The sequence below is a fragment of the Orcinus orca genome, chromosome 11 (genome assembly GCF_937001465.1).
Source record: "Orcinus orca chromosome 11, mOrcOrc1.1, whole genome shotgun sequence".
Taxonomy (NCBI): domain Eukaryota; kingdom Metazoa; phylum Chordata; class Mammalia; order Artiodactyla; family Delphinidae; genus Orcinus; species Orcinus orca.
Window position 1 is genome coordinate 6,627,527 of NC_064569.1, and position 23,892 is coordinate 6,651,418.

General features: G+C 52.8%; 1 protein-coding gene across 7 annotated transcripts in view; it reads right to left on the minus strand.

The window, feature by feature from the left end:
* The window catches only part of CHD4 (chromodomain helicase DNA binding protein 4), a 30,067-nt gene extending 13,534 nt beyond the window's left edge, over nt 1-16,533 (minus strand). For 4 of the 7 annotated variants that reach the window (XM_033404293.2, XM_004279040.4, XM_033404292.2 and 1 more), the window contains exons 1-24: nt 16,363-16,524; nt 15,354-15,531; nt 11,732-11,853; nt 11,329-11,544; nt 11,004-11,122; nt 10,642-10,883; nt 8,971-9,098; nt 8,605-8,740; nt 8,280-8,458; nt 7,826-8,065; nt 6,996-7,199; nt 6,671-6,876; nt 6,170-6,301; nt 5,995-6,091; nt 5,122-5,313; nt 4,448-4,648; nt 4,126-4,263; nt 3,579-3,700; nt 3,283-3,456; nt 2,744-2,885; nt 2,519-2,650; nt 2,298-2,415; nt 621-745; nt 30-267 (exon numbers count right to left, since the gene is read on the minus strand). In XM_033404293.2, the coding sequence (XP_033260184.1) occupies nt 30-267; nt 621-745; nt 2,298-2,415; nt 2,519-2,650; nt 2,744-2,885; nt 3,283-3,456; nt 3,579-3,700; nt 4,126-4,263; nt 4,448-4,648; nt 5,122-5,313; nt 5,995-6,091; nt 6,170-6,301; nt 6,671-6,876; nt 6,996-7,199; nt 7,826-8,065; nt 8,280-8,458; nt 8,605-8,740; nt 8,971-9,098; nt 10,642-10,883; nt 11,004-11,122; nt 11,329-11,544; nt 11,732-11,853; nt 15,354-15,453 (3,703 nt within the window). In that variant the 5' untranslated portion in view covers nt 15,454-15,531; nt 16,363-16,524. Of the gene's footprint in view, nt 1-29; nt 268-620; nt 746-2,297; nt 2,416-2,518; nt 2,651-2,743; nt 2,886-3,282; nt 3,457-3,578; nt 3,701-4,125; nt 4,264-4,447; nt 4,649-5,121; nt 5,314-5,994; nt 6,092-6,169; nt 6,302-6,670; nt 6,877-6,995; nt 7,200-7,825; nt 8,066-8,279; nt 8,459-8,604; nt 8,741-8,970; nt 9,099-10,641; nt 10,884-11,003; nt 11,123-11,328; nt 11,545-11,731; nt 11,854-15,353; nt 15,532-16,362 lie in introns of all 7 variants that reach the window. The other 3 variants (XM_033404295.2, XM_033404294.2, XM_033404296.2) reach the window with 2 other exon arrangements.
* Nucleotides 16,534-23,892: the final 7,359 nt, after the last annotated feature.

Sequence of the window (23,892 nt, forward strand, 5' to 3'; positions counted from 1 at the left end):
ACACCAAAACAAGCTCCTGCCTAGCTCACCTCCATCTGTGGCTTCGTCCTTGAATAGCTCCTCAGTGCCAAACTTGAGGATGTCATCAAGCTCCTGTTTGGACATGGATCCAGTCTTGGAGCCCAGCCCAGGCCGAACAACTAGATGTGTCAGCATCATCTTCTTCTTTGCCACCTGCGTGATGCGCTCTTCTACTGACGCACGGGTCACAAACCGATAGATCATCACCTTCTTATTCTGCCCAATACGGTGAGCTCTGCTAAAGGCCTGGAGTTGTGCACAAAACGGAGGCAAAAACTGAAGTAATCATATTTCCTTACTCCTACTCTTGCCCTGACTTCCACATAATAAGTTAAATCCAGCATAAGGCAGGAGCTGCAGCTTGCCCTCACACAAAACTTCCCTTTGCACCCCTACCCCAAGATACCACCCTCTATCATGTTACCCAAAATAGGACCACAGCTAACCCAAACTCTCTGGCTTACAATAAGGTAAAAGACATTTGAAAACAATCTATTGTTTCCCCCTGAAACAACTAATCCCAGATGGTGGAGCCCTCACAGAGAACACTATGCATTTCCAAAAAGTCACTGTAGACCAAGGCTGCTACCTCTGCTCACCTGGATGTCATTATGGGGGTTCCAGTCAGAGTCATAGATAATAACTGTGTCAGCAGTGGCCAGATTGATTCCAAGGCCCCCAGCTCGAGTGGAAAGCAAGAAGCAGAACTGCTGAGCACCTGGTGCTAAGAGAGGAACCAAAAACACCATTAGAGGTGTCTCTGGAATTTCAGTTAATAAATGTTTAAGGAATATCAGAACTATAAAACCTCATAGGAGATGCAAACTATTGTATATAGAATGGATGAACAACAAGGTCCTACTGCATAGCACGGGGAGCTGTATTCAGTATCCTGTGATAAACCATAATGGAAAAGAACATGAAAAAGAATGTATATTTTAAAAAGAACATATATATATGCATAACTGATCACTTTGCTGTACAGCAGAAATTAACACAACATTGTAAACCAACTATATTTGAATTAAAATACCCACCTCATTAGGCAAACACAAAACTAATAATATTAATAAGTAATACTCATAAGCAAGGTCCACCAATGGATACTGAAATCAGTGTGAAGGTTTAAGGAGAAACAGGATGTCACCACAGTCTAAAGTATCTCCCTCAAGATATTTATTAATCACAATGAAAAAAAAAAGAGTAACTTTACATGGGAGGAATTCAACAGACACCACCTTAACCAAGTGATCAAGGTTAACACCAGCAATGGAACATTATCAACATCATGTCCTCCCTGGGAATGATGCACTGAAAAGGACACAGCATCGCTTCTCTGGGATTCCTGTCCAAAATGTCTAGTGTCAATCTCAGCATGAGAAAATATCAAAGCAGAGACGTTCTAGGGCGTCCCTGGTGGCACAGTGGTTGAGAGTCCGCCTGCCGATGCAGGGGACACGGGTCCGTGCCCTGGTCCGGGAAGATCCCACATGCCTCGGAGCAGCTGGGCCCGTGAGCCATGGCCGCTGAGCCTGCGCGTCCAGAGCCTGTGCTCCGCAACAGGAGAGGCCACAACAGTGAGAGGCCCGCGTACCGCCAAAAAAAACAAAAAACAGAGACGTTCTACAAAAGAGCTAACCAGTCGTCAACGTTGTGAAAGGAAAGGAAAGAATGAAGAACTGGAAGAGAAACAACAACTACGCTCAACGTGGGATCTGGGACTGGATCCTGTCACAGGAACAGTGGTGACATTCAATTCAAGTCTACAGTTTAGGTAGTAGTATGACACCAGTGTTAATTCCCTGGGTTTGATCATTGTACTGAGGTTATATAAGTCATTATTAAGAAATGCTGGGTGAAGTGTATACACCAACTCTCTGTATTATTTTCTGAACTTTAAGTTCACAATTATTTCGAATTAAAAAGTAAAAAAAAAGAAGAGGAGGTGGTAGTGGCTACTGAGACAAGCCTGCCACTAACTTGCTATCTGGGTTTGGTAAGTCCTGGTCCCTCCTGGGCCTCAAGATGCAATGCGGAGGGTTAAATAAAGTGTCCTTCTTTTTAGCAGAAAGAACAAAGACTCCAAAGGGAATAAACAATCTCCTAGCAATAATCCAAACATCCTTCCAATCAAGACATTCAACAGTACTCTTCCACGTCAATTGACAAAAGACCCTAAACCTCTACGCAGAAAAGCAGATGCTCAAGAAGAACAAGTGATCGGTCCAGAGCCGTGAGTGAGGATGCCAGGACCGAAGCCACTCCTTCCCTCTCACCATTGAAGCGGTCAATGGCCTCCTGACGCATGTTCCCGGTGATTCCACCATCAATACGTTCATATTTATAACCTTCGTGTTCCAAGAAATCCTCTAGCAGGTCCAGCATCTTGGTCATCTGGAAAATGAGCATACTTTAATTATGGGATTAATCAGATGACAATTCCTCCCCTACGTCACTGAGCTGTCCACTGCTACCCACAAAAGCTCCCACACAATACCTGGGAGAAGATGAGTACACGGTGCCCACCCTCCTTAAGGTTCTTGAGCATCTTCTGAAGCAGCAATAACTTCCCAGATGCTCTGATTAGGGCACTGCCATCATACATGCCATTAGGCATCTTAGGGGCTTCCTGAGGAAATAAGCAAAAAAGAAAAAAATATGGAAAGAAACCCCAAATGGAGCAGTTCCCGCCCAGGGAGGGACAAGAGGTGGCACAACGTACCATGGCAGCCACGGGGAAAAGATACGGGTGGTTGCAGCACTTTTTAAGATCCATCACGACGTTTAGCAAAGAGACCTGGTTGCCGCCACCTCGAGCATTGAGCGCTTCAAAGTTTCGAGTGAGGATGTACTTGTAGTATTTCCTATGTGGGCAAGACAGCAAGGTAAGCCATGCTCAAGAGCCTTTGTGTGACTCATAATGCAGTCCCAGGGTCTGGGATCTTCTTTCCAACATATCTCCCTTTGGGACCAAGGAAACCTAAGAAGCGCCGCCACCATCATTTTAAACAAGGTAAGGGTTAACTCAGTAAGAGCTCGGCCGCAGCACCGTAAAGCAGTTACACTCCAGTAAAGATGTCAAAAAAAGAAAACAAAGAACTCTGGGCCCCAGCAACCTGGCAATAGGTTTCTTTAGCCCTCGCTGCCTCCTGTCACCACACGCCTTGCGGCAGAGTATGGAGAAGGAAACACTGTGCAGACTGGCAGGTGTCTAAGTGTGTCTGCAAAACGGAGCCAGTGCTTCTGTCCCTTCAGACTCACTTCTGCATAGGGCTCAACTCCACACGCACAATCAGTTCTGTCTTGGAAGGCATGTTCTTGAACACGTCAGCTTTGAGCCGCCGCAACATGTGAGGCCCCAGCATGTCGTGCAGCTTTTTAATCTGGTCCTCCTTGGCAATGTCAGCGAACTCCTCCAAGAAGCCTTCCAAGTTGCTTCAGAAAGAGAAAGGAAAAGGTTGTTGGAGGGGGAAGGAAGAAAGGAAAGTGACATAAGAAACAGGCAAAAGGAAGAACTGGAAGAACGCGGAGCCGACTGTGGATAAGCACACACTCACTGGAACCTCTCAGGGGTGAGGAAGTTGAGCAGGTGAAACAACTCTTCCAGGTTGTTCTGTAATGGAGTCCCTGTCAGCAACAGCTTGTGCTGGAGCGAGTAACCGTTTAAGACCCGGAAGAACTGGTGAGGCAGGAGAGAAGTGGAATTCAGTAAGAAGAGGGCTCCAGCACATGTCCACAGACTTCTGCTTTGCCGCCCAGCAGTTACGCCCCCATCCCCACCTTTTTTTTTCCTTTATCTTCTTTCCCGTTACTAACTCTTTTTTCTTTTTTTTTGGCCGCACCGTGCGGCATGCGGGATCCCAGTTCCCTGACCAGGGACTGAACCCGTGCCCCTTGTAATGGAAGCGTGGACTCTTAACCACTGGACCGCCAGGGAAGCCCTCCATCTTACTTTCAAGGCCTGGCCTCCAAGGGTCATCTATCACGAGTGAGGAAGGAAGGCAGAGAGCCCTTCTCCCTTTCCTGTCCTCCTAGGTCTCCCCTTAATGAGTAGGCAGTACTAGAACACTAAAACTGGAGGCCATACCTCCCGCCCCCCCTCACCTTAGACTGATTGTTCTTGAGCCGATGGGCTTCATCCACGATGAGGCAGGCCCAGTCAATAGAGCCCAAGATGGCCATGTCAATGGTGATCAACTCATAGGACGTCAGCAGCACGTGGAACTTCACAGATGCCTCTTTCTGCACAAGAAGGCAACCTGGTCACTCCTGTCCAACTCTGCCGGTACAGGCCAAGCCAAGGGACTCCGGGGGGTTTCCCTCCTCCCGGCTATTATCCTTTCGCCTCACCCCGGGGACCGGGGCACGAGGGGCCCAGAGCGAGAACTCCCCTCTCCGAGGGTGGGTCTCCCTCCCGCTGAGGTACCTTCATGCGGGAAGCCTTCTTGCCGCCACGAATGGCATTGTCCTCAAAGGAGAACTCATTCTCTCGGATGATGGCACGGCTGTCTTTGTCACCCACGTAGGTCACCACATACATATCTGGAGCCCACATTTCAAACTCCCGCTCCCAGTTGATGATGGTAGAAAGAGGGGCGCTCACTAGGAAGGGGCCTTTGGAATGACCCTTTGAGGAAGAAGAGGAGACGGAGAGTAAGGACTGAGGGTCCCACACGCAACCCGAGCGCCCACCCTGCCCCTGCCCCTGCCCCGGAGTGGGCGGAGGACGGGCGTGTGCGTGGCCGCTCCTCTCCCTCCCTTCTCCATGTACCAACACGCCTGCCTGCCCTGCAGGGAGCTTACACCGCACCCCTGCCGCTCGATGTCTCTCCACACTACTTCTACCCACAGTTCTGCTTGTCTCAGCGCATATCCGTCCCCCAGGACCGAGGCTACAGGCACCCACCACTAATCCCACCCACAGCTCCATTCCCTCCAGTCTGTCTCTGTGTACTTGCATCTATCTTACTGTCACTCAACACTGTTCTCCAGGGCCAGAGACCAATTTTTTTCCTTCCTTTTTCTGTCTCCTCAGAGTGTAAGAGAAGACCACGAACACAAAATACCCACACAAAAAACTAACAGCCCCAGCTCTCCTACCTCCTTGTAGAGGGAGTAGAGGAAGACTGCGGTCTGAACGGTCTTCCCAAGGCCCATCTCGTCAGCCAGGATGGTGTCGGTGCCTTGAGCCCAGGAGAAGCGCAACCAGTTCAAACCCTCCATCTGATAGGGGTGCAAGGTTCCACCTGTAGCGTCCAGGTACTCTGGCTGTCGCTCATATTTCACTGTTGGCTGAAGGACGAAATAAAGAAGTCAAGAGCTGGCCAGGAATTCCCTTCCTTCCGTAAGACGGCAGCTGCCCCTCCTGACACACTCTCACTAGATCCTACTCGAGGGGCCACAAAAACTGGTGGGGAAAAGGTGCTTAATGGTTACTGTAACTTTGTGTTTTATTTAGGATCCTCCAGGAAGCAAGGCAAGACGCAGATCTTGGTCCTACAGACATCCAAGAAAGACACATCATAGTCTCCTTGGCAGTACAGTAAATTCTACTGGTCAGGAACCACGAGGTAAATGATCCTATGCCCCCTCTAGATTTATCTGTTTAACCTTAACCAGACTCACCTTATATTACACAAAACCCCGGAAGAATTGAGCCATGAATTAAGGGTCAGAAGACCCAGGTTCCAAAATAAGTTTCACAAAAGCTCGGTTATGTGACCCCTCCATACATAACACCTCCTCAGTCATATAAACACTAACATCTATGTTTTTAGTTTTCTGATGAGGAAGAGAGAAAATAAAGTAATCCTAGTATCTTTCCCCTGACTTACAGAGATGTGGAGAATTAGGGAAGCAGTCTGTGTGAAGCAACTTAGCTACAGTGATCACTTGAGATCATGCCTTCAGACTGGAGCACACAACATACATCGTCCTACCCGACAAACCGCCCTCCCTCTCCTGATGACTCACGTCAACCGTTGGGGTTTCAGGGGGCCTTTCCAACTTCCTCAGCTTCACCTTCTTGAGCTTTTTGCCTGGTCGTCCTTCCTCACCCCTCATCAACTCCCTAAGGAAGACAGATACATCAACAGCTGCCTGGAGTCCTTCTCAATGAGCAGCAGCTCTACTCATCAAAGTCCCTCACCTGTGATTCCAATAGCTCTGCTTGAACAGGTCGTAGTCCTGTATCTCCACATCCTCACTCTCCCAGGAGGCCTGATCATAGGGCAAGTCCCGCCACTTGATCAAGTAGTGGACGTGGCCCTTCTTGTCCACGCTACAAAGTCAAGGAGAGAAAACCCTCAGAGCCAGAAGGCCACCCTGCTCTGCTCCCCTCAAAAACCAGACCTCTAAGGAGGCCAGACACCACACGTATTCAGAAGCAAATACATCTGGTCCACCAGTCTTTGCACCAAAAATGATCTCGTATCTACAGTCTATAGCTCAAGTACCAGGATTCAGTCAGTTCATAACATACTGAGTGTCTCATCCAACTGTAACTTACTGGTGACATCCACTTTCTTAATTAAGCCCCCGCGGATACGCTGCCCACCTCCAGGATGCCCACGATGCCCACCTCCAGGATGCCCACGATGCCCACCTCCAGGATGCCCACGACACGCCGCCCGGCCCAGCCCCCCGGTACCTGTGGTTGAGAATCCGGTGGATCATCATCCACTCGGGTTTGATCCCGTAGCGATAGAAGCGTTCCTCCATCTCTGCAAACTTGGGGTCCTTGTTCTTCCGCTTTCGGCTCTTCTCTTCATCGCCACCGAAGTCCCCGGAGGGCGGCTCATCCATGTCATTCTTCCGCTGATAGTTCCGGAACATCACCTGACAGTGCAGCTCCAACTGCAAGAGCGGAGAGAGAAGGAAGTCCCCAAGGAGCTATGTCCACTCCTACCCACAAGGCTGCTTTCTCTCACTACCCTCTTCATCGCAGCCCCACATCTACTCTATCCCAGGTTTACCTGCAGTTCAGACACCCAGGAGCAGTGCCAATACGACATGCCTTGCCATTTCACAAAGAACTGCCGCTCCGGCCGCCCCTCCAAGGGCTTGGGGGATGGAGTATTGGGATCAGCATCTGGGGGCCGAGGCACTGGTGTGGGAGATGGTGGCTGACCCCACTTCCAGATTAGGATCTTCTGAACTTTGCCCTTAAGAGCTGGACACTAAGAGGAAAAGAGATGATCCAACACCGAATCATTACCACGGCATAGCCCACAGGCAGCTTCAACCTCATCAGAGCATTATTAAAACCTCGTTTCAAGTAAGACCTAATCCTAGGACCCTAATCCCAGGAGAGAAGAACAGAATTCCCTCTCTGTTTCTGGACTTCGTCCAGGATTTGTGAGACATTATCACTCCTATCTGCCTAACAGAGCCAGTAGCTAGACTTCAACAATAACCCAGAACAAGTAGGCACAGAAAAGTCACAGACCTGGGGCTCAGAATTCCTCTCTTAAGCAATCTAACAGCATTCAGTGGCCCTATTATATCACCAAGCTACCAAGACCTCGAGGCTGGGTGTCAAGACAGGAAAGGATATTCTGGGCTAAAAGAACACGGCTCCATCCCACTTCGGAGAGCTGGCAAAGCATCAACTCTGTTCAAAGTTAGTCCTACGGTTTCCCAGAACAAAGGTATCCCGTGACTCTACGAGGAAGGAAGATCCATGCCTCAGGGCTGAAAGGCCTATAGCCCTCCAGTGACCTCTCCTGCACCTCAGCCTCACGACACCTACACGCAAGAGGGGTAAACCCTGCTGCTGGACCACCGGCCGGGGCCAGGCACCCACCGTACAGCGGGGACAGAGCCACTCTCCGTTGGGGATCTCTGGAAGGGGCGGGTTCAGGCAGTGGATGTGGTAGGAGGAAGGACAGGCATCGCAGCACAGCAGCTCCCCCCCATCTTTGCAGACCCGACAGAACTCCATGTGGTGGTCATCCTCCTCTTCAGGGTCTCCCCCCACCTCTTCCAGGATCTCCTCACCCTCCGAATTGTCCTCTTTAGCCTCCCACTGGATGCCTTCCTTCTCCTGCAGTCAAGGACCACAGAGTCAGATTACTACCACCCCCACCCCCACCCCCACCCAACCCCCATCTGAACCGTGCCCATCATTCCTTTGAAAGCTTCCCAAAGCCCGTAGCCAGCAACGCCACCACTCCTACCCCCACCCAGGCCCCAAAGAGTTTCCTCATCCCACCCTTCCGCTCAAGGGTCCCGAAGGGCCACGACGGCCCGGCACTCACGCAGTGTGGGCAGCTCCACTTGCCCTCGGGAGCCTTCTCCATATCCGGATCCAGGCAGACCATGTGGTAAGCTCGGGGACAGGTGTCGCACAGGATGATCTCCCCGCCTTGCTGGCACACCTCACAGTAGTCCTGGTGGTCTGTCTCATAACCATCCACAGCAGTCACCTCCTCCTCGCCTAGGCAAGGAAGAGGGAAAGCCCAGTTATTAGAAAAAACCTACCTCCCCCCACCCCGCTAAACCAGCCCCTATCTCCTTAGGGACATGCTTCCCCAATCATTCCCCCCTCATTCCATTACATACTGATACAGAAGAGAAACACACCTTTCTTTTTCTTTTTCGTGGTCCGGAGTTTCTTGCGGCTGCGGCTACTGCGGCTGGTAGAACCATCAGAAACAGAGTAGCTATTGATACTGGCATCATCGAAGTCAGACTCCACATCTAGGTCGTCATCCTCACTCTGGCAGGATGAGAAGGTTAGAGGTTCAGGCCAAGGGGAAGGAGACAGTGATGGAGAAGGGATCACCCTTTTACTAGGGGTGCTGGAATCCCAGCAAGGAAGCCTAACCACCTCTTCTATGGCCAACTCCCCACATGCTCATGCACCTACTGAACCCTGAATCCTGACCTAAGACCACATCCTCCCCGTTAGCTAAGGCACCCTCGCCAGGGGACAGGCTGGGCTCTCACCGAGGATCTCTTACGCTTAGAACCGAAACCTCCCAGCTTGATTTTCAGGGGAGCTACTTTCTTGGGCTTAGGCTTCTTGGCGTCAGGGACACGAGGGCTGCCCTTGGGCTTCCTCCGAGCATTGGGACCTAAATCAGGAGAAAGCAGGTAAGATCATACAATCCAAATACACACCACAGAGCAGAACATGGGAAAGATATTAGGTTGGCCAAAAAGTTCCCTCGGTTTTTAAGTAAACATAAAAGACACATTTTTCATTTTTACCAAGAACTTTATTGAACAGTGTATTCACCGTTTTGTTCCACTACCCTCTGCCATTTTTCAGGCAACTTCATAATTCCATCTTCCCAAAACTTTTTATCTTTTTGAGCAAAGAACTGTTCCAGGTGCCTTTCACAGTCTTCCAGGGAATCGAAATTTTTTCCATTAAAAGAATTTTGTAAAGACTGAAACAGATGGAAATCCGAAGGTGCAACGTCTGGTGAATATGGCGGAGGAATCAGAACCTCCCAGCCAAGCTGTAACAGTTTTCGCCTGGTCATCAAAGAAACATGCAGTCTTGCAATAGCCTGATGGAAGATGATGCATTTTCTGTTGACTAATTCCGGACGCTTTTCATCGAGTGCTGCTTTCAGCTGGTCTAACTGGGAGCAGTAGTTGTTGGAATTAATCATCTGGTTTTCTAGAAAGAGCTCATAATAGGGGACTCCCTTCCAATCCCACCATATACACAGCATCACCTTCTTTGGATGGAGACCGGCCCTTGGCATAGCTGGTGGTGGTTCACTTCGTTTGCCCCACCATCTCTTCCGTTCCACATTATTGTACAGCATCCACTTTTCACCACCTGTCACAATTTGTCTTAAAAATGCAACATTTTCCTTACATTTAAGTAGAGAGCGGCATGCGGAAATACGGTCGAGAAGATTTTTTTCACTCAACTTATGTGGAACCCAAACATCAAAGCGATTAACGTAACCAAGCTGGTGCAAATGATTTTGAGCGCTTGATTTGGAGATTTTGAGTATGTCAGCTACCTCTCACGTGGCATAACGTTGACTGTTCTCAGTTAAGGTCTCGATTTGATCGCTATCAACTTTAACTGGTCTACCCGACCGTGGAGCATCGTCCAGCAAGAAGTCTCCAGCACGGAACTTCGCAAACCACTTTTGACAGGTTCGATCAGTCACAGCACCTTCTTCATACACTGCACAAATCTTTTTTTGCGTTCCAGTTGCCTTTTTACCTTTCTTGAAATAATAAAGCATAATACGTCGAAAACGTTGCTTTTTTTCTTCCATCTTCAATATTAAAATGGCTACACAAAAATTCACCAATTTTGATAAGTTTTTTTTTAAATGCACACTGATATGACAGCTGTCACAATACAACCTAACGAAATTGTTTCAAATGAAGTTAAAGACAACTACTAAGTGCTACTAGAGCCATCTTATGGAAAAAACAGAATGAACTTTTTGGCCAACCCAATAAAATATTCCCCACCTAAAATATTTCTACGTGGCCAGCTTCCCCAGTTTCCCTCCTAATCCACGGTTCATTCCCACCTCCTAGCTTCCATCTTTGGGCTGACAGAATAGCGCGTCCACGCTTCCTCCAACTTCGACATCCCAAGCCCGCACTAGTCCCCACTCCCACTGAGCCCCATGTCACCTTTGCCCTCCTTGGTCTTGGCCTTGCGGATAGGCACCTCCACAGGGGGCGGAGGAGGTGCAACTTCAGTGGCCGTCACCATGCTCTCCACCACGGCCACTGCCGCAGCTGCCGCTGCTGCCACAGAAGCCCCAGAACTGCCTTTGAAGGGGTTGTTGGTGCTGAACTCCCGCCACTTCGCACCCAAAACCATCATCATCTTGGAGACAGCGATCTTGGGGTTTTTGGCAGCAATGAGGGGTCTGGGGGAAAAATGGCAGGAACAGAAAAGAGAAAAAGTTTAAAAATAAAGGAGGCGAGGGAGGTGAGAAGAGATTACAGAAGCGCTCTCCATCTCCTGCCCCCAAGACCCTCCTGTTTACCGTACAAACTGGCTGAAGGCCTTGTAGTTGGTGAGAGTGCGATAATCCTCCTCTGAGAACACGTGGTCAATGTCTTCCATGCCCCAGTCTTCCAGGAGCTGAGCAGATGATTTAGGCTCCTGCAGAGAGAGCAAAGTCAAAGCCTGACTCCTAGTGCCCACCCTCGCTAAGGGAGTTTGAGTTGCCACTAAGGCTGGCAAGTCCAGGGTAAGAGGGCTAAGAAGAAATCATCAGAAACAGGTGGAGAGAAAACATTCTAAGGGGCAGCAGAGTGTCTGGAAAACAAAGGACAGAAGTACAGAGAAGAGGATGGAGGTCCAGGCACCTTTGAATCATCGTCTTCGTCATCCTCCTCCTCTTCCTCTTTCCGCTTGGACTTACTCTTCTTTTCTTTCTTAGGTCCGAGCTTCTTCTTCTTCTTCTTGCCAGGGGTATAGTCGCTGCCCTCACTGTCTGAGCGCAGAGCCACCTCTTCGTCCTCCTCCACAAACTCCGGCCCCTCCCCAGAGCTGTCCCCCAGCTGCCGGCATAAGAGCATACGCTGGAGCAGGGAAGGGGGAGAGGGAGACACACACACACATGCTACACACATGCTGACCTCAGGACGGCCCTGAGGCTCACGCCCAGGACCTGGCCCACCGCCCCAGGGCAAGAAACGCAGGCCCCAGCCCTCCACAGAGCACCTCCCACTCCCTCCTGCCGCCCATAACATCCAGTCACCCACTCACCTCCTTTTTTTGGCGCTTGCTCTTAGGGATTTTAGGGTCCCGAGGTTTCTTAGGCTTTTTCTTTTTCTTGAGCTTTGGAGTCTCTGCTTCTGACAAATCCTCTTCCGGGTCCTCTTCGTTTTCTACATATGTTTTGGCAAAGAAAGGGAGGCAGGGAAAAGATCAATAGCAGAAGGTTAGAGCCCAATCCAGAGGCTTTAGACTTTATTCCCCCACCTTCTGTCCCAGATTCCACTGAAGAGAACTGCTATACACGCCACAGAAGGAAGCTGATACTCAGGACAAAAACAGACAAAGAGAGAGCTGTATATGCCTGAAATAGGCCTGCCAGGCCAGACCAGGCCCACCTCGGGCAGCTGTCCAGACCCCTGCCTCCTCTCCCTCATCCCTAACACGAGTCCTCTATGTGTTCACCAGCGCAGCTGAGTCAAGCTGCGTACAGTTAACCAAGTAAGAGAAACGTGCTTAGTCCTCCTATAACCAGCCACCAAGCATTCCACAAGCCGGGAAACGAGAATGAGCGGTCCTACGCAGAAGGTAAAAACTAAAGAATATACCCTCAGCACATTCCCAGAACAGTACCTGCTCGAGGGTCCCAGAAACCACACCCTTCACTAACCCCTTTGGCTCATCACTGCGCAAAACAACCAGAACCTCCAAGCCCCAGGCTCCGGTGCCAGCCCAGGATCACGCCCACTCCCAAAGCTGATTTCCTTTCCCCATCTCCAGCTCTACTGCTCCTCCCCAGCTTCTCCTGGGTCAGTAGCCTCTTCTCCCCAGGGGCCCAAATCAGCCCAGCTGTCACCATCCCCCCCCCTTCCTCCCCCCATCTGGCTCCACCTCCTCCCCGGCTGGGAGCACACACAAAGCCTGGGGTAATACTGAGAGCTCCTGGGCAGGCCTAGGTGGGAAGGGGCACAGAGGGGGAGGAGAAGGCCAGGAGGCAGCTTCCTTTGTAACAGACATTCACACCAGCGCACAGGCTCCCTCCTCCTCCCCCTCCTGCTTCCCAAGCCACCCACCCCCCTCAAGGTGGGAGGAGTGGAGAAGGGAGTGGAGAGAAGGAGGGAATGCCTCACCCACTGAGGAGAGGGAAAATGGCTCCTGACCACAGAAGCCAACCCAGGGCACCCAGCTGCCAACAGAGGACAGACAGGAAGTGGCAGGGGAGGGAGTGCGGTTGAGAGAGGTAGCCGGGGAAAGACTACCCTCTCACAGAAGACTTCCCAAATTACTACCTGGCCCCAGGTCCAAATGCCACCTCTTCAAACACCTACTGTGGGATGACACTGTTCTCAAGAGGCCATTCTAATAATGTCTTAGGCAAGGAAACCCAAGACACCTTGAAGGGTTACACCATGTGAGGGGCTGACTTACTCCCTCGTTATGCCTTCAATCATCGGAGCTTAGATTTAACAAGAGTTCAGTGGAGCTGTGGGCAGAGCACACAACCTTCCTTCTGACACCCAAAAGATTTACCTTGAGGAATGGGAGCCCACAAGACGCCTCTGAAACTCAGTTTCCTCATCACCTCTACCAGAGTGCAGACCACAGATCCTAAACCACCACTAACAGATTAGAGGTAGCCACCTATCCAACAGAGAAAAAGGAGCAGCACCTAGAGAGTGGTGGACAACAGAATGCTTCCTTTTCTCCTACACATGCTCTCTGCTCCTGACCCCCAGAACTGGCCCGAAAATGCCTCTGACTCCGCCCTTCCTGTGCGAGGCAGATACTAGGGAACAGGCGGCACTGGGCTGGACAAAGCACCATCAGCCTCCCCCTTTCCCTCTCAGCCCAGGATCAGGCCAGGCACAAGACAGCCCCTCCCATTCCCTTGGGAATGGGACACCAGCCTGGATCTCACCAGAAAGAATCATTTTCTTAAGGGCTTCTCCCCAGCAATCCCTGTGGTGCCCCCCTTCCCAATCAGCCATGCCTCCATAAAAGCTGGAAGTAGAGACAAGGACAAACTCGCGGAGGCAAAAGGGACACCCTTCCATCCACCTAAGACCCTCAAACTTCTCAGGCAGATGTGCTGACACAGCAAGCGGCAAACTGGCTGAGACATAGAGAACGATTTGGGAAAGGGGCAGGAATGGGGTGGGGCAAGTGGAAAAACTGGGTCACGCTACAGCTTGGGGCAGAGTTCACCCTGGGAGCCCACAGGCTCCCAGTCAACACAGGGGCAGCCCCAGACCAAGGGGCCAACAGGAAGCCAAGATGTGGAACCAACACTGGCTGGATGGCACTGCTACTTCTCATGCCCCGCACAGAAAGGATGGGACTGCCTCACCACTAGCACCACCCTACCCCACCTTGGGCAATAGCACAGAAATCTACCACCTTGCCCTACACGGTGATGAGGCTCAAGCCTAAGATTCTCATCCCAACAGCTGAAGGTTCAGTAAGAAGACTGACCCTCTCCTAAGTGGCCTCAGGTTGAAGTGAAGACTTCCAACTTAGGAAGTGCCAAATGTGGAAACACCTCTCCCAGACCACCTCAGCGTGCAGCTGGAGCTAAGCAAAGAGAAGGCAAGAGTGAAAGATGCTTGATGGAAAACAAAAACAGGACCAGCAGGCTCCAGAATTAAAATAAAAATACAAACAAGGAAGATGAAAAAATGGCATGTAAAAAAAAAACTAAACTAAAAAAAGATCAAGGAAACAAGTAGGTGACTTAGCTAAGTGCTCTGAAGAACGAAGGACAGAGGAGAGAGACATCCACTTAGAAACATGACATCCATCATCAGTTGAGGATAGACAAGAGCCATGCCAATCATACAGGCTGGTTATAACCACTGGGGTTCGGCCAGTCCAAGGAGCCACCCCAAAACACAGACAGCACAACCCCCAACACACCGACACAAACACTTCACACCACCAGCCCAAACCCCAGGCTACCTGCACAGGGCAGAAGCCTCCTGGGAAAAAAGCCAGGATTAAGTCCACTTGCCAGGGGAAGAGGGGTGCCCAGGGTGTCACCTTCCTTCTTTTTGCTCCTCCTAGTATATCCTGCAGGCTATGACATCCTACCCCTAGCCTCACTCAACATTCCAGCAATCTGCCTGACTAAAAGCGCTCTAGATCCCAGCTGAGGAGCGCAATTCAAACTTCACACGGTTGAAACTGCACAGAAAGCCGGTAACTGATCAGAAGCTAAAAATAATCAGAGAGTAACCCGCACTCCCTCTTTCCTTTCCACAGCAGCAGCTACAGGATCCTACTAGCAGAGATGCCCGGCTGGTCTCCTCCAACCGCAATCCTCAACCCCGCCGCCGCCGCCGCCGCCGCGCAGCCTCCAGGGGTCCCAGCTACCTGCATTCCTCCTAGGACCCACGCCAGGCAAAGCCTGCCAGCCCGGAGAGCTCCCTCAACCGGGATCTGCACAGCATTCCCGAAGACAGTGCAGCAAGCTTGCATCGCGGTCCGCGGAGCCCAGAAGGCACATGGCTTCCAGCCCCCTCGCACAACAGCTCCGCAGAAGGGAACCACTCCCTTCGGATGCCCTCCACCTCCGACTGCACAGAGAAAGCCCAGAAACTCAACCCTGCCGCACCAGAGTCGCCAGGGAGGGCCCAGATGGCTCCTTCCTGCCCGGGGCCCTTGGGGAAGCTGTTACCTGGGTGGGGAGGGGGCAAGCTGTTGTTCAAAAGTGCATCCATATCCTCCTCCTCGCTGCCCGCTGAGCAGGGGGACGGGGAGCCCAGGCCCGACGCCATCCCCTTCCGCTCCCGGCCAGGGAATTGGCCCAGTTGCTCCTGCCTGCGGCCTGGGGCCCTCGACACTGGCCCGAGTCACTGTGCGGGGGAGGGGGGAGAGAAAGAGAACAGTGACGCGCACGGCCCCCTCCCCCACCCCGCCGCGCTTTCCGCCCACCCCCGGCCGCCCCACAGCCACCCGAGCAGGGCACCCGAACCACTCAGGCTGAACTTTAGTTCCACGCTCCCGGGGGCAGCCCGGAAGCCGGCTCCCCGGCTGGAGCCCCCCAGACGAGAGGGAGCGGCGCCCCCGAGGGCAGGCCGGTGCCGGCGTGGGGAGGGGAGAAGCCGCTGGACGGAGCCGGGCGTGACGGGGGAAGGGGTCCGAGTGGCCGCGGCGCGGGGGGGCCGGGGGAGGCGGCCGGCGGCGAGGCGCTCAGGGACACAAGGTCACTGGGGGGTGGGGGGGCGCCTCCCTGCGCCTGGGGAGGGGCCAGTCCCCAGACAGGGTAGCTCTCCAAAGGCTGTCCTCTGGGACAACTCGGGTTCTCCGGAGGAGCCGCGGGGACGAGGGGGCGTGGAGGCTCGGCGCTCCAGGGGGCTGGAGGCAGGGGCGTGGGGGGCCGGAGCTCCCACCGGGCAGGGGGCCGGGCCACGTGTCCCGGGGGGCAAGTGAGCAAAGGGCGAGGGGGGCGCCGGGCATTGTGGGAGGCCAAGCCCGAGGTGGGGAGTCGCGGGGAGCGAGACTCGGGCCGAACGAGGGCGGGGGCTGGGCACCCTGCAGGAAAGGGAGAGGCAGGGTCGGCTCCCCGGGCAGAGGGCGGTCCGCTGGTCCGGGGACGCCCAAGGGGCGGCTGGATGGAGGGAGGACCCTCGGGGCTGGTCGGGCTGAGAGGGGTTGTCTCTCTGGGAACCCCGCGTTCTCCTCACCCCAGAGCCGCCGCAGGTCGCGCTGGGTCCGGCCCGGTGTCACTCCCGCTCCGGCTCCTCCTCGCCGCGGCCGAAGGGGGGAAAATGGCTCCGGCTCCAGCTTCGCCTCTTAAAGGGCCCGAAACACCGGCCGGGAAATCCCACCGCACAGGCCCCGCCCCCCCACGGACAGCCCATAATAACCTCAACCAACTCCAACCCCCCCTCCACTACCGCCACCCTCCTCCCTAGGTCTCCCGGGCAACCCCCGCCCCCTCGTCGCTCCGGCAACCATTGACCACGCCCCCTCGAGCGCGCGCGCGCGTGTCACCCGGGCAACCAACCACCCCCTGGCCATCCCATAATACACACGGACACCACCACCACCACCACCACCACCACCACCACCACCAACCCCCCCACCACCACCACCCCCACGCACACACACTCCATACACATATATGCCAGGGCTGTTGACATCTCATGGTATTGCCGACCTTTTGCAACTAACCCTTTACACCCCCAGACATCCCATAATAGCCATCCTTTGCCAACTTCTTCACTCTTGGCCCTAATGCTAACATCCCATAATAATTCGTCACCTCTCCCTCCCCATGGCCATCCCATAATAAGCACCCCTCCCAGCCATTCAGCCTCACATCCCATAATACTCAATCCCCATCCCCCACAGACATCCCATAATAACCACTCTTCATCCACCTCCAGTTTGATATCCCATAATAGGCAGAAACTCACCCCCCCCACACAACGGACACTTCGGCCTCCTCCCACACACATCCCGTAATAATCAGTCTCCCACCTTCTATACTGACATCCCATAATAACCAACCCCCTGGCGCTGCCCTCGGCCCCTGCAAGGCTAGATCCTCACAACATGACCCCCAAGCTTCACACATTCATTCTAAGTTCACAGCCCGTAATAACCACTCCTGCCCTATCAAAGAGATAGCCCATAATGATGAAGAGCCCTACTGTCACCCCACAGAGGGACAACTAATCTCCTTTCCTCTAACACTGGAAAGCTATCCCATAATTTTACTCCCCCACCCACATCCTGACATCCCATAATAATTGCAAAGAACCCGTGGTCAACCAGACATACCATAATACTCCCAGCACAACCCAGAGTCACATCCCATAATGCTTCATCTCCACTCCACCACCCCTCTACCTTTCCAGCCAGGCATCCCATAATATTCATACTCGTATCTCCCCTGTCTCCAAGGCTGTCAGTCTATTCTAACACCCACACCAGCGAGGATGAAACAGGCTACCCACATTGCCCTCTCCCCCACCCCAACTTGTACACACCTTCATCCCTTAATGAGCCAAAGCAGTGTCCTGGCACAAAGCCTCCTGATGTCTAAGATGGACCCTAGCTTCCCTCATCCATCATTTCCAGACATGCAGGAACTGAGAGTCAACCTAGGGCCCCACCCAATTCCACCAAAATCCAGGTGTTCTCCAGACACTTACCTCCAGTTGAGTTTTGAGTAAGACCAACCAAATACCATACTGGCCAGATGAGCCATTTACATAAAGTTTAGTTCACCCCAAAGCATCCCATAATAATTACAAACTCCCACCTAAAGATTATTTCTCAACATTCCAGCAGTCCTCTTCCCACACCGCCTCCCCAGGTCAAGCGGTCTATTCTCACCCCTAGGCCATTCCTATGGGTGGACATCCCACCATGGTGTGAACTGAGGATCCTGCTATATACATACAAAGATCCAAGAACTGCTCTCCCTCTGCTCACTGCTGCTCGTGCTTATGCAACAGATGTTGACGGAGTACCTAGCAAGGCACAAAGATGGGCACCGTGGGGAGTGCCTCCCTTCAAGAAGCATAAACAACCAAACTCCAAGATGAGATAGAATGTCTGGTGTCAATGGAAAACTGAGTGCTATTTCCTAATTTTCTGTTACAGAGAATAAAACAAATCCCAACTGACCTCAGGAGAGATCAGATCCCAGTAGAAGTTCTCAGCGGTCCTTCTAGAGCCCCGAAGGTATTTCAAAAGGATTTACAATATAGATGGATGGTCAAGATAATCTCCTATCTGCTCCCTACATACTAAGAGATTTTGATTGGAAAGCAAGGTTCATCCATCCAGCGTTTCTAATACGAAATCCTATAACATCATCATGTGCTTCCTTCTTGAGAGACTCATCAACATGCCAGAATTGTCATCCTCATGCTTGAACACCAAGTTCTGCTTACCCTCAACGCCCCATGTTTCTTATTTATATCCTTTCTCATTTTGTATCCTGAAATCTCATAATACTTCCAACTGCCCCCATCCTCATCTTGTTGAGGTCCCATTCTCCACCCAAAATACACCCCTGATCTTTGTATAACGTTCACCATCTTCCCCTCCTGTGTACAAGTCAACATCCCAGAATGCCTTCTTCATTTATTATGCCACAAGGTAGCCTCCCAACACATACCACCCCCTTCCCTAACTGCACCTACCCTGCAGCTACACTGGGGACCCAGCCCAAGAAAGTCAGAGAGCCCAATCTTAGAATTTTTTGGCCCTAAGAGAACCTAAGTCTACAGCCTGTCACTTTTCCCTCTTCCTGATCCCCAGAGAACCAGGACCTGGGTGAAAACCAATATCCCAACGCCACTTCCTTGCTGCCACCGCTCCAGACCCCAAAGTCAGATAATATCTTCCTCTGCTTTTCACACAAGTCCAAGACCCTTGGTGGTAGGACAGGTTGAAGAGAAACCGGAACTTCCTCCTAAGAGAGGCCCTTCCTGACCAGAAGTGAGTGGGACGAACCTCACATCATCTCTGCATTGCCCTTCTAATCTCACTTCCCTAGAGAAAGGGCCTGGCCAGATGACTCTCCCTCCTCTGAGAACCTCAGGACTGGAGAACTGGTGAGGAGAGATGAATTCAGGAGAGGCAAGAGCTTGCTTTGGGAAATCACTATCCCTGTGCCCCCAAGCAGACCACCAGTGATGCTGGTAAGGCTTTCCCCCAGCTCCTACCTGACTTAACTCCCTGGACCACCCTTTCGGCATATCCATTGTGGCACGCAGGCTGTTTCCCCCATTGTGCAAGGCTGCCTAGTCTTCTCATTAAATTCTCTTGACATCAAGATTGGACCCCATTCATTTGTGCACCCCCTCCCCCATGCTTATTCTGAGTACTAAGAGGAAAACTTTTACTCCTTACTTGGGGGAGAGGGGACAGCTCTTTCATTAAGATACCATAATGTGGGTAGACCTCCTTTCAAGAAGTTTCTCATTCGTGTATGAACTGCCAGGTACTTAGTATGCCCTCCTCCTTCCCCATTTCTCTAGGGGATCCAGCCTGCCTCCGGGGCTCAAATTCCCTTCTGTAACGTCTCCATCTGCCCCATACCCTCTTCTTCGCATATATATACCACGTTACTACAGTGACTCATAATATAAACCAGGAAGAGAGTTTTGTAACTGGGTAGTCACAGCCTCTTGCCTGGGATTACAAACATGGTCCCTTTTGTCCACCACAGCCCCTCTGCCCCACCCCTGCAGGTTGTACCCACTTATCCCCCGGCTCCCCTTACTTCCCACCTCTCCATGATACCACCACAAGGAGAAGGTTAAAGTCCCTTCCTCTATTCTTGAGTTCCAGAGGGCTAGGATGTGTGTGTTTGTGTTTTGCTTTTGTGGTCCTTCTGTGCTTCGCCTCCATATACTAGCCCCATGCTACCCTCCCAGATAAATTATAAATAAACCACCAGCATGATTGGCCCACAGAGACTAAGGGTGGGATAATCTCCTGATTAATGCACCCAGGGGGACAGCCTCTCTAGCTGGTCACCTTAGAGTTCTGCTTCCATCCCATGGTACAGAAGAACCTAGAATAACACAGTGGGCTGTCCATGGAGTTTTCAGCACATGCTCTATAGCTCTTCTCTCTACATCTCTGTTCTGTGAGTCCCAGAAACTCTGCTCATAAGACGTCTAAGGGACTAGGGTTCCCCTGCTCTGCCAGAAAAGGGGGTTTGGGAAGGCGACATAGGACAGAAAAGCCACAGTGACAGTGCACTCTGATAGCTAGACAGGATGCAGGTGGTGCAGGACTGGGGGGCACCACCCAGGCATGTGTCCTGCAGGAGCCAACACAGCCTCAGCTCCTTGGGTGTGACTGCAAGGTGGCAGAGCTCCCCTGGCCTGACCCCTACCTGAGCTACAGTCCCAAGGCTCAAACCCAGGAAGGCAGGGAGCGAGAGGAGTACTTGGTGCTGTGGTCACCCAGGAGCACTACTACCTCGTGTGTTACACAGCCAGAACCCAGGCCTCCTCACTGCATGCCTGGACTCAGCGACCCCGTAGCTCACAAGCTGTTTAGGGACCCAGGTGTCCAGGGCTCAGATCTGGCTAGCTCTAGCCTGCCCCCAGGGGCCTCTTCAAACAGCTGTCACTGAAGAACCTCTCCAGCCAGTCACTCTTGCCAGGCCTCAGGTCTGGCTCCAGGGCTCACCCCACCCTCCCCAGCTTCTTCCCTCCCTCTTCCTTCCTTTCCTTCCCCATCCCCCTTCCCCAGAGCTTCACCTACCCAGGACAGCCCCACCCAGCTGCGCTGGGCACATCCCATAATAATCCTTCTCCTTGCGAGCCCCCACCCCCCCCAAAAGAGAGGCGGCCATCCCATAATAGCCACCCACAAGAGACATTCCGCGGTGACCGCCCCCTCCCTGCAGAGCTGCCGGGAGCAGCCATCCCATAATAACTGGCCGCCTGTTTTACTGGTTACGGCTGTGGAGGGAGCTGGAGAGGAAATGGAGGGGAGGGGGAAGGGGAGGAGGATCGAGGGCCCCCACTTTGGGGAAGGGGACGGAGAGTGACCCACGGGGATGGGGAGCCAAGGGGACGCCGCACAGGTGGGAGGTGTGGTCCACTGGCCACCACATCCCCGCTTTGGGACCTTCTCCCCATCCCCAAGGGCTCCCTTTCCCCCTCAGCACCCGCGAGGTGGCTGCTAATTAGGCGGGATGCCTAGGATGGGTCGAGGTGCCCACAGAGCGAGAGGGGGGGTGGTAGATTTCAGGTGTTCTCCTTGGGCCATTTGCGAAAGAAGGCAGACCTTAGAGAGGATGGCAAGAGAGTAAGGGGTGTGGGGGGGGCGGTGGGAGAAGAGCGCCTCAGGCCCTCCCCATTCTGCACCACCATCCCATAATAATCCCCCAGCCCCTCTCCCCCTCCCACACACGACATCCCATAATATCTTCTGGAGAAGCAGTCCCCGCAGTAGGTACAAAGAGCTATCCCATAATATGCTCCCCCACCCCCACTCGCCACCCCCCCAACTTGGCCCCCCCCTCGGTCACATGCAGCCGGTGCCATCCCCCGCTGCTCCCCCCTCTGGCCACCGAAGGCCTTGCCAGCCCATAATACTCTTGCCTCTGGTCGCAGGAGGCCTCCAGCCCATAATATTCCCTTCCACCACCACCCCCCCTTCCCGCCCCGCACCCCTTCCTCCCGCCTCCAGTTGGAGCCGGGCCTCACCAGCCCATAATATTCCCCTGTCTCCTAAGGCTGTTCCAACCCATAATACTCTCCCTGTCTCCTAAGGCCTCTCCATCCCATAATACTGCCAGACGCCTGACCTGTGGGCCAAACCCCAGCCCGTTCCACACATCGAGGCTGTGTCAGCGCCGCCGGTCTCCCAGCCTGTCCCTCCCTCCTCCCTCCCCAGCGCTTTCCCTCCCAGGCTGTCTCCCGCCCTCCGGCCCTGGGCCCCTCTCCCGGCCCCACCCTGTGCCTGCCTGGGCCCTCACTTCCCCTCCAGCCTCCTCTTTTGCCCTTTCTCCCTTGATTGGTTCTTCATCCCATGGCCCCTCTCCTCTCCCTTTCAGGCACTTTCCCACCCACTCTTCTGTCTGTGGGGTGGACAGCAAGGCCGGTGGGGAGAGAGTGCCCCCAGAGGGAGACAGGCCAGTCACTGCCCCTGCCTCCTTGACCAAGCACCATGGCAGCTGGCCCAGCCTGCCTCGCTCACCCATCCCTGGCCCTGGTTCTGATTGCCCGCTCACCCATCCCTGGCCCTGGTTCTGATTGCCCGCAGAGCTCTGTCTGGGTGAGGATTCACCTGGAACCCCTGCTGTCTTCCAGAAACACTCCCGCTGAGCATCACAAGCAGACTTTACTAACAGCATCTTCTCCCCACACCCTGGTTGGAAAGAGAGATCCACCTTATGGGATGGCTCTCAGGTGCCTTTCAAAGGTGACCTCATTGACCCTCACTACAACCCAGTAAGTAGATATTATGATCCCCATTTCACAGAAGAGAAAACGGAGGCTCAGAGAGGTTAAATAGCTTCTAAGGTCACGTTGCCAAGAAGTGACAGAGCTGAAATTAGTACCCAGGTTTGTTTGATTGCGAAGTTCTGACAGCCTTCGGGATTCCCCAAGCCCCTGGGAGAAACTTCACTTTTCAGTGTTTCCAGGGCTCCTCTGGAAAAGATAGCATGGTGACAGTTCCCCAGCCTCCCTTGTCTCCAGGGTCTCCTGAAAGAAGGGAGAAGGAAGGCTCCGTGTGAGATTAACCTCCCCCTCCCCATTTCTTCCAGGGGACCCCCAGTGGCAACCCCACAGGGACTTCCCTCAGGACGGTCCAGGGCTAACAAGCATCTCTTCCCTTTTAGGATCCCTTACCTTTCCCTTGGTTCTCCTGAATTTTTTGTTTTATCTCAAGACCAATGATTGTTAATCTTCCCCCAACTACTCTCAGTGCATGGAGGGACCATTCTATGGAGGAGACAGACTTTGAGGAGAACCAAGGGGAAGTGTCCTCTTCAGTTTAGCTGGTGGACAATCAGGAATTCGCTGTCTTGGAGATGTTGGGTACATCCCAGCTGGGGGAGGGGAGTCATGGCCAAATGCCTGAAGGCTGAGCCATCCTGCCTTGGGTGCCACCCATGAGCCACGCCCTTCTGAGCCCTCGATGCGGTGTGTTTTAGGACCCACCACCATTGGAACGATGAATGAGCCCAGTTCTCAGCGCTCACACAGCCACACCAGGAAGGGGCAGGTATGCTGTAGGGTGCCTGGGTTAGGAGCGGGGAGGAAAAGCTGCACAAGGTGGCCAGAGATGACACAGTAGACTCAAGGTGAGAGAGTGGTGGCCTACATGAGGAGGGAAGGAGAGGAAAGGAAACCAGGGAGCGGTGGGTGTAAGGGAACCAGGGATGAGAAGGTGGGCAATAAAGGAAGGGGAGATACTGTAGGGTGTCCTGCAAAGAGTAGGAGTTCCAGAGTCTAACAGATACTGTGCCACTTCCTGCTTGTGTGACCTTAGACCTCAGCTTCTCCGGGGTGTTTCATCTGTAAAATGGAGATAATCATCATTCCTAACTCAGAAGGTTATTATAATAATAAAATAAAATAATTCATTTTAAGCCCTAAATTGAGGTCTTGGCATAGCAAGTATTTTTACAACTTGTTAACGCTCTTCTTCCAGCATCTAAGATTTTATCCTTTTCCTCCTTTCGATTTTCCTAAGCCTCAAAGTGGCAAGTAACTCCAGGGCAC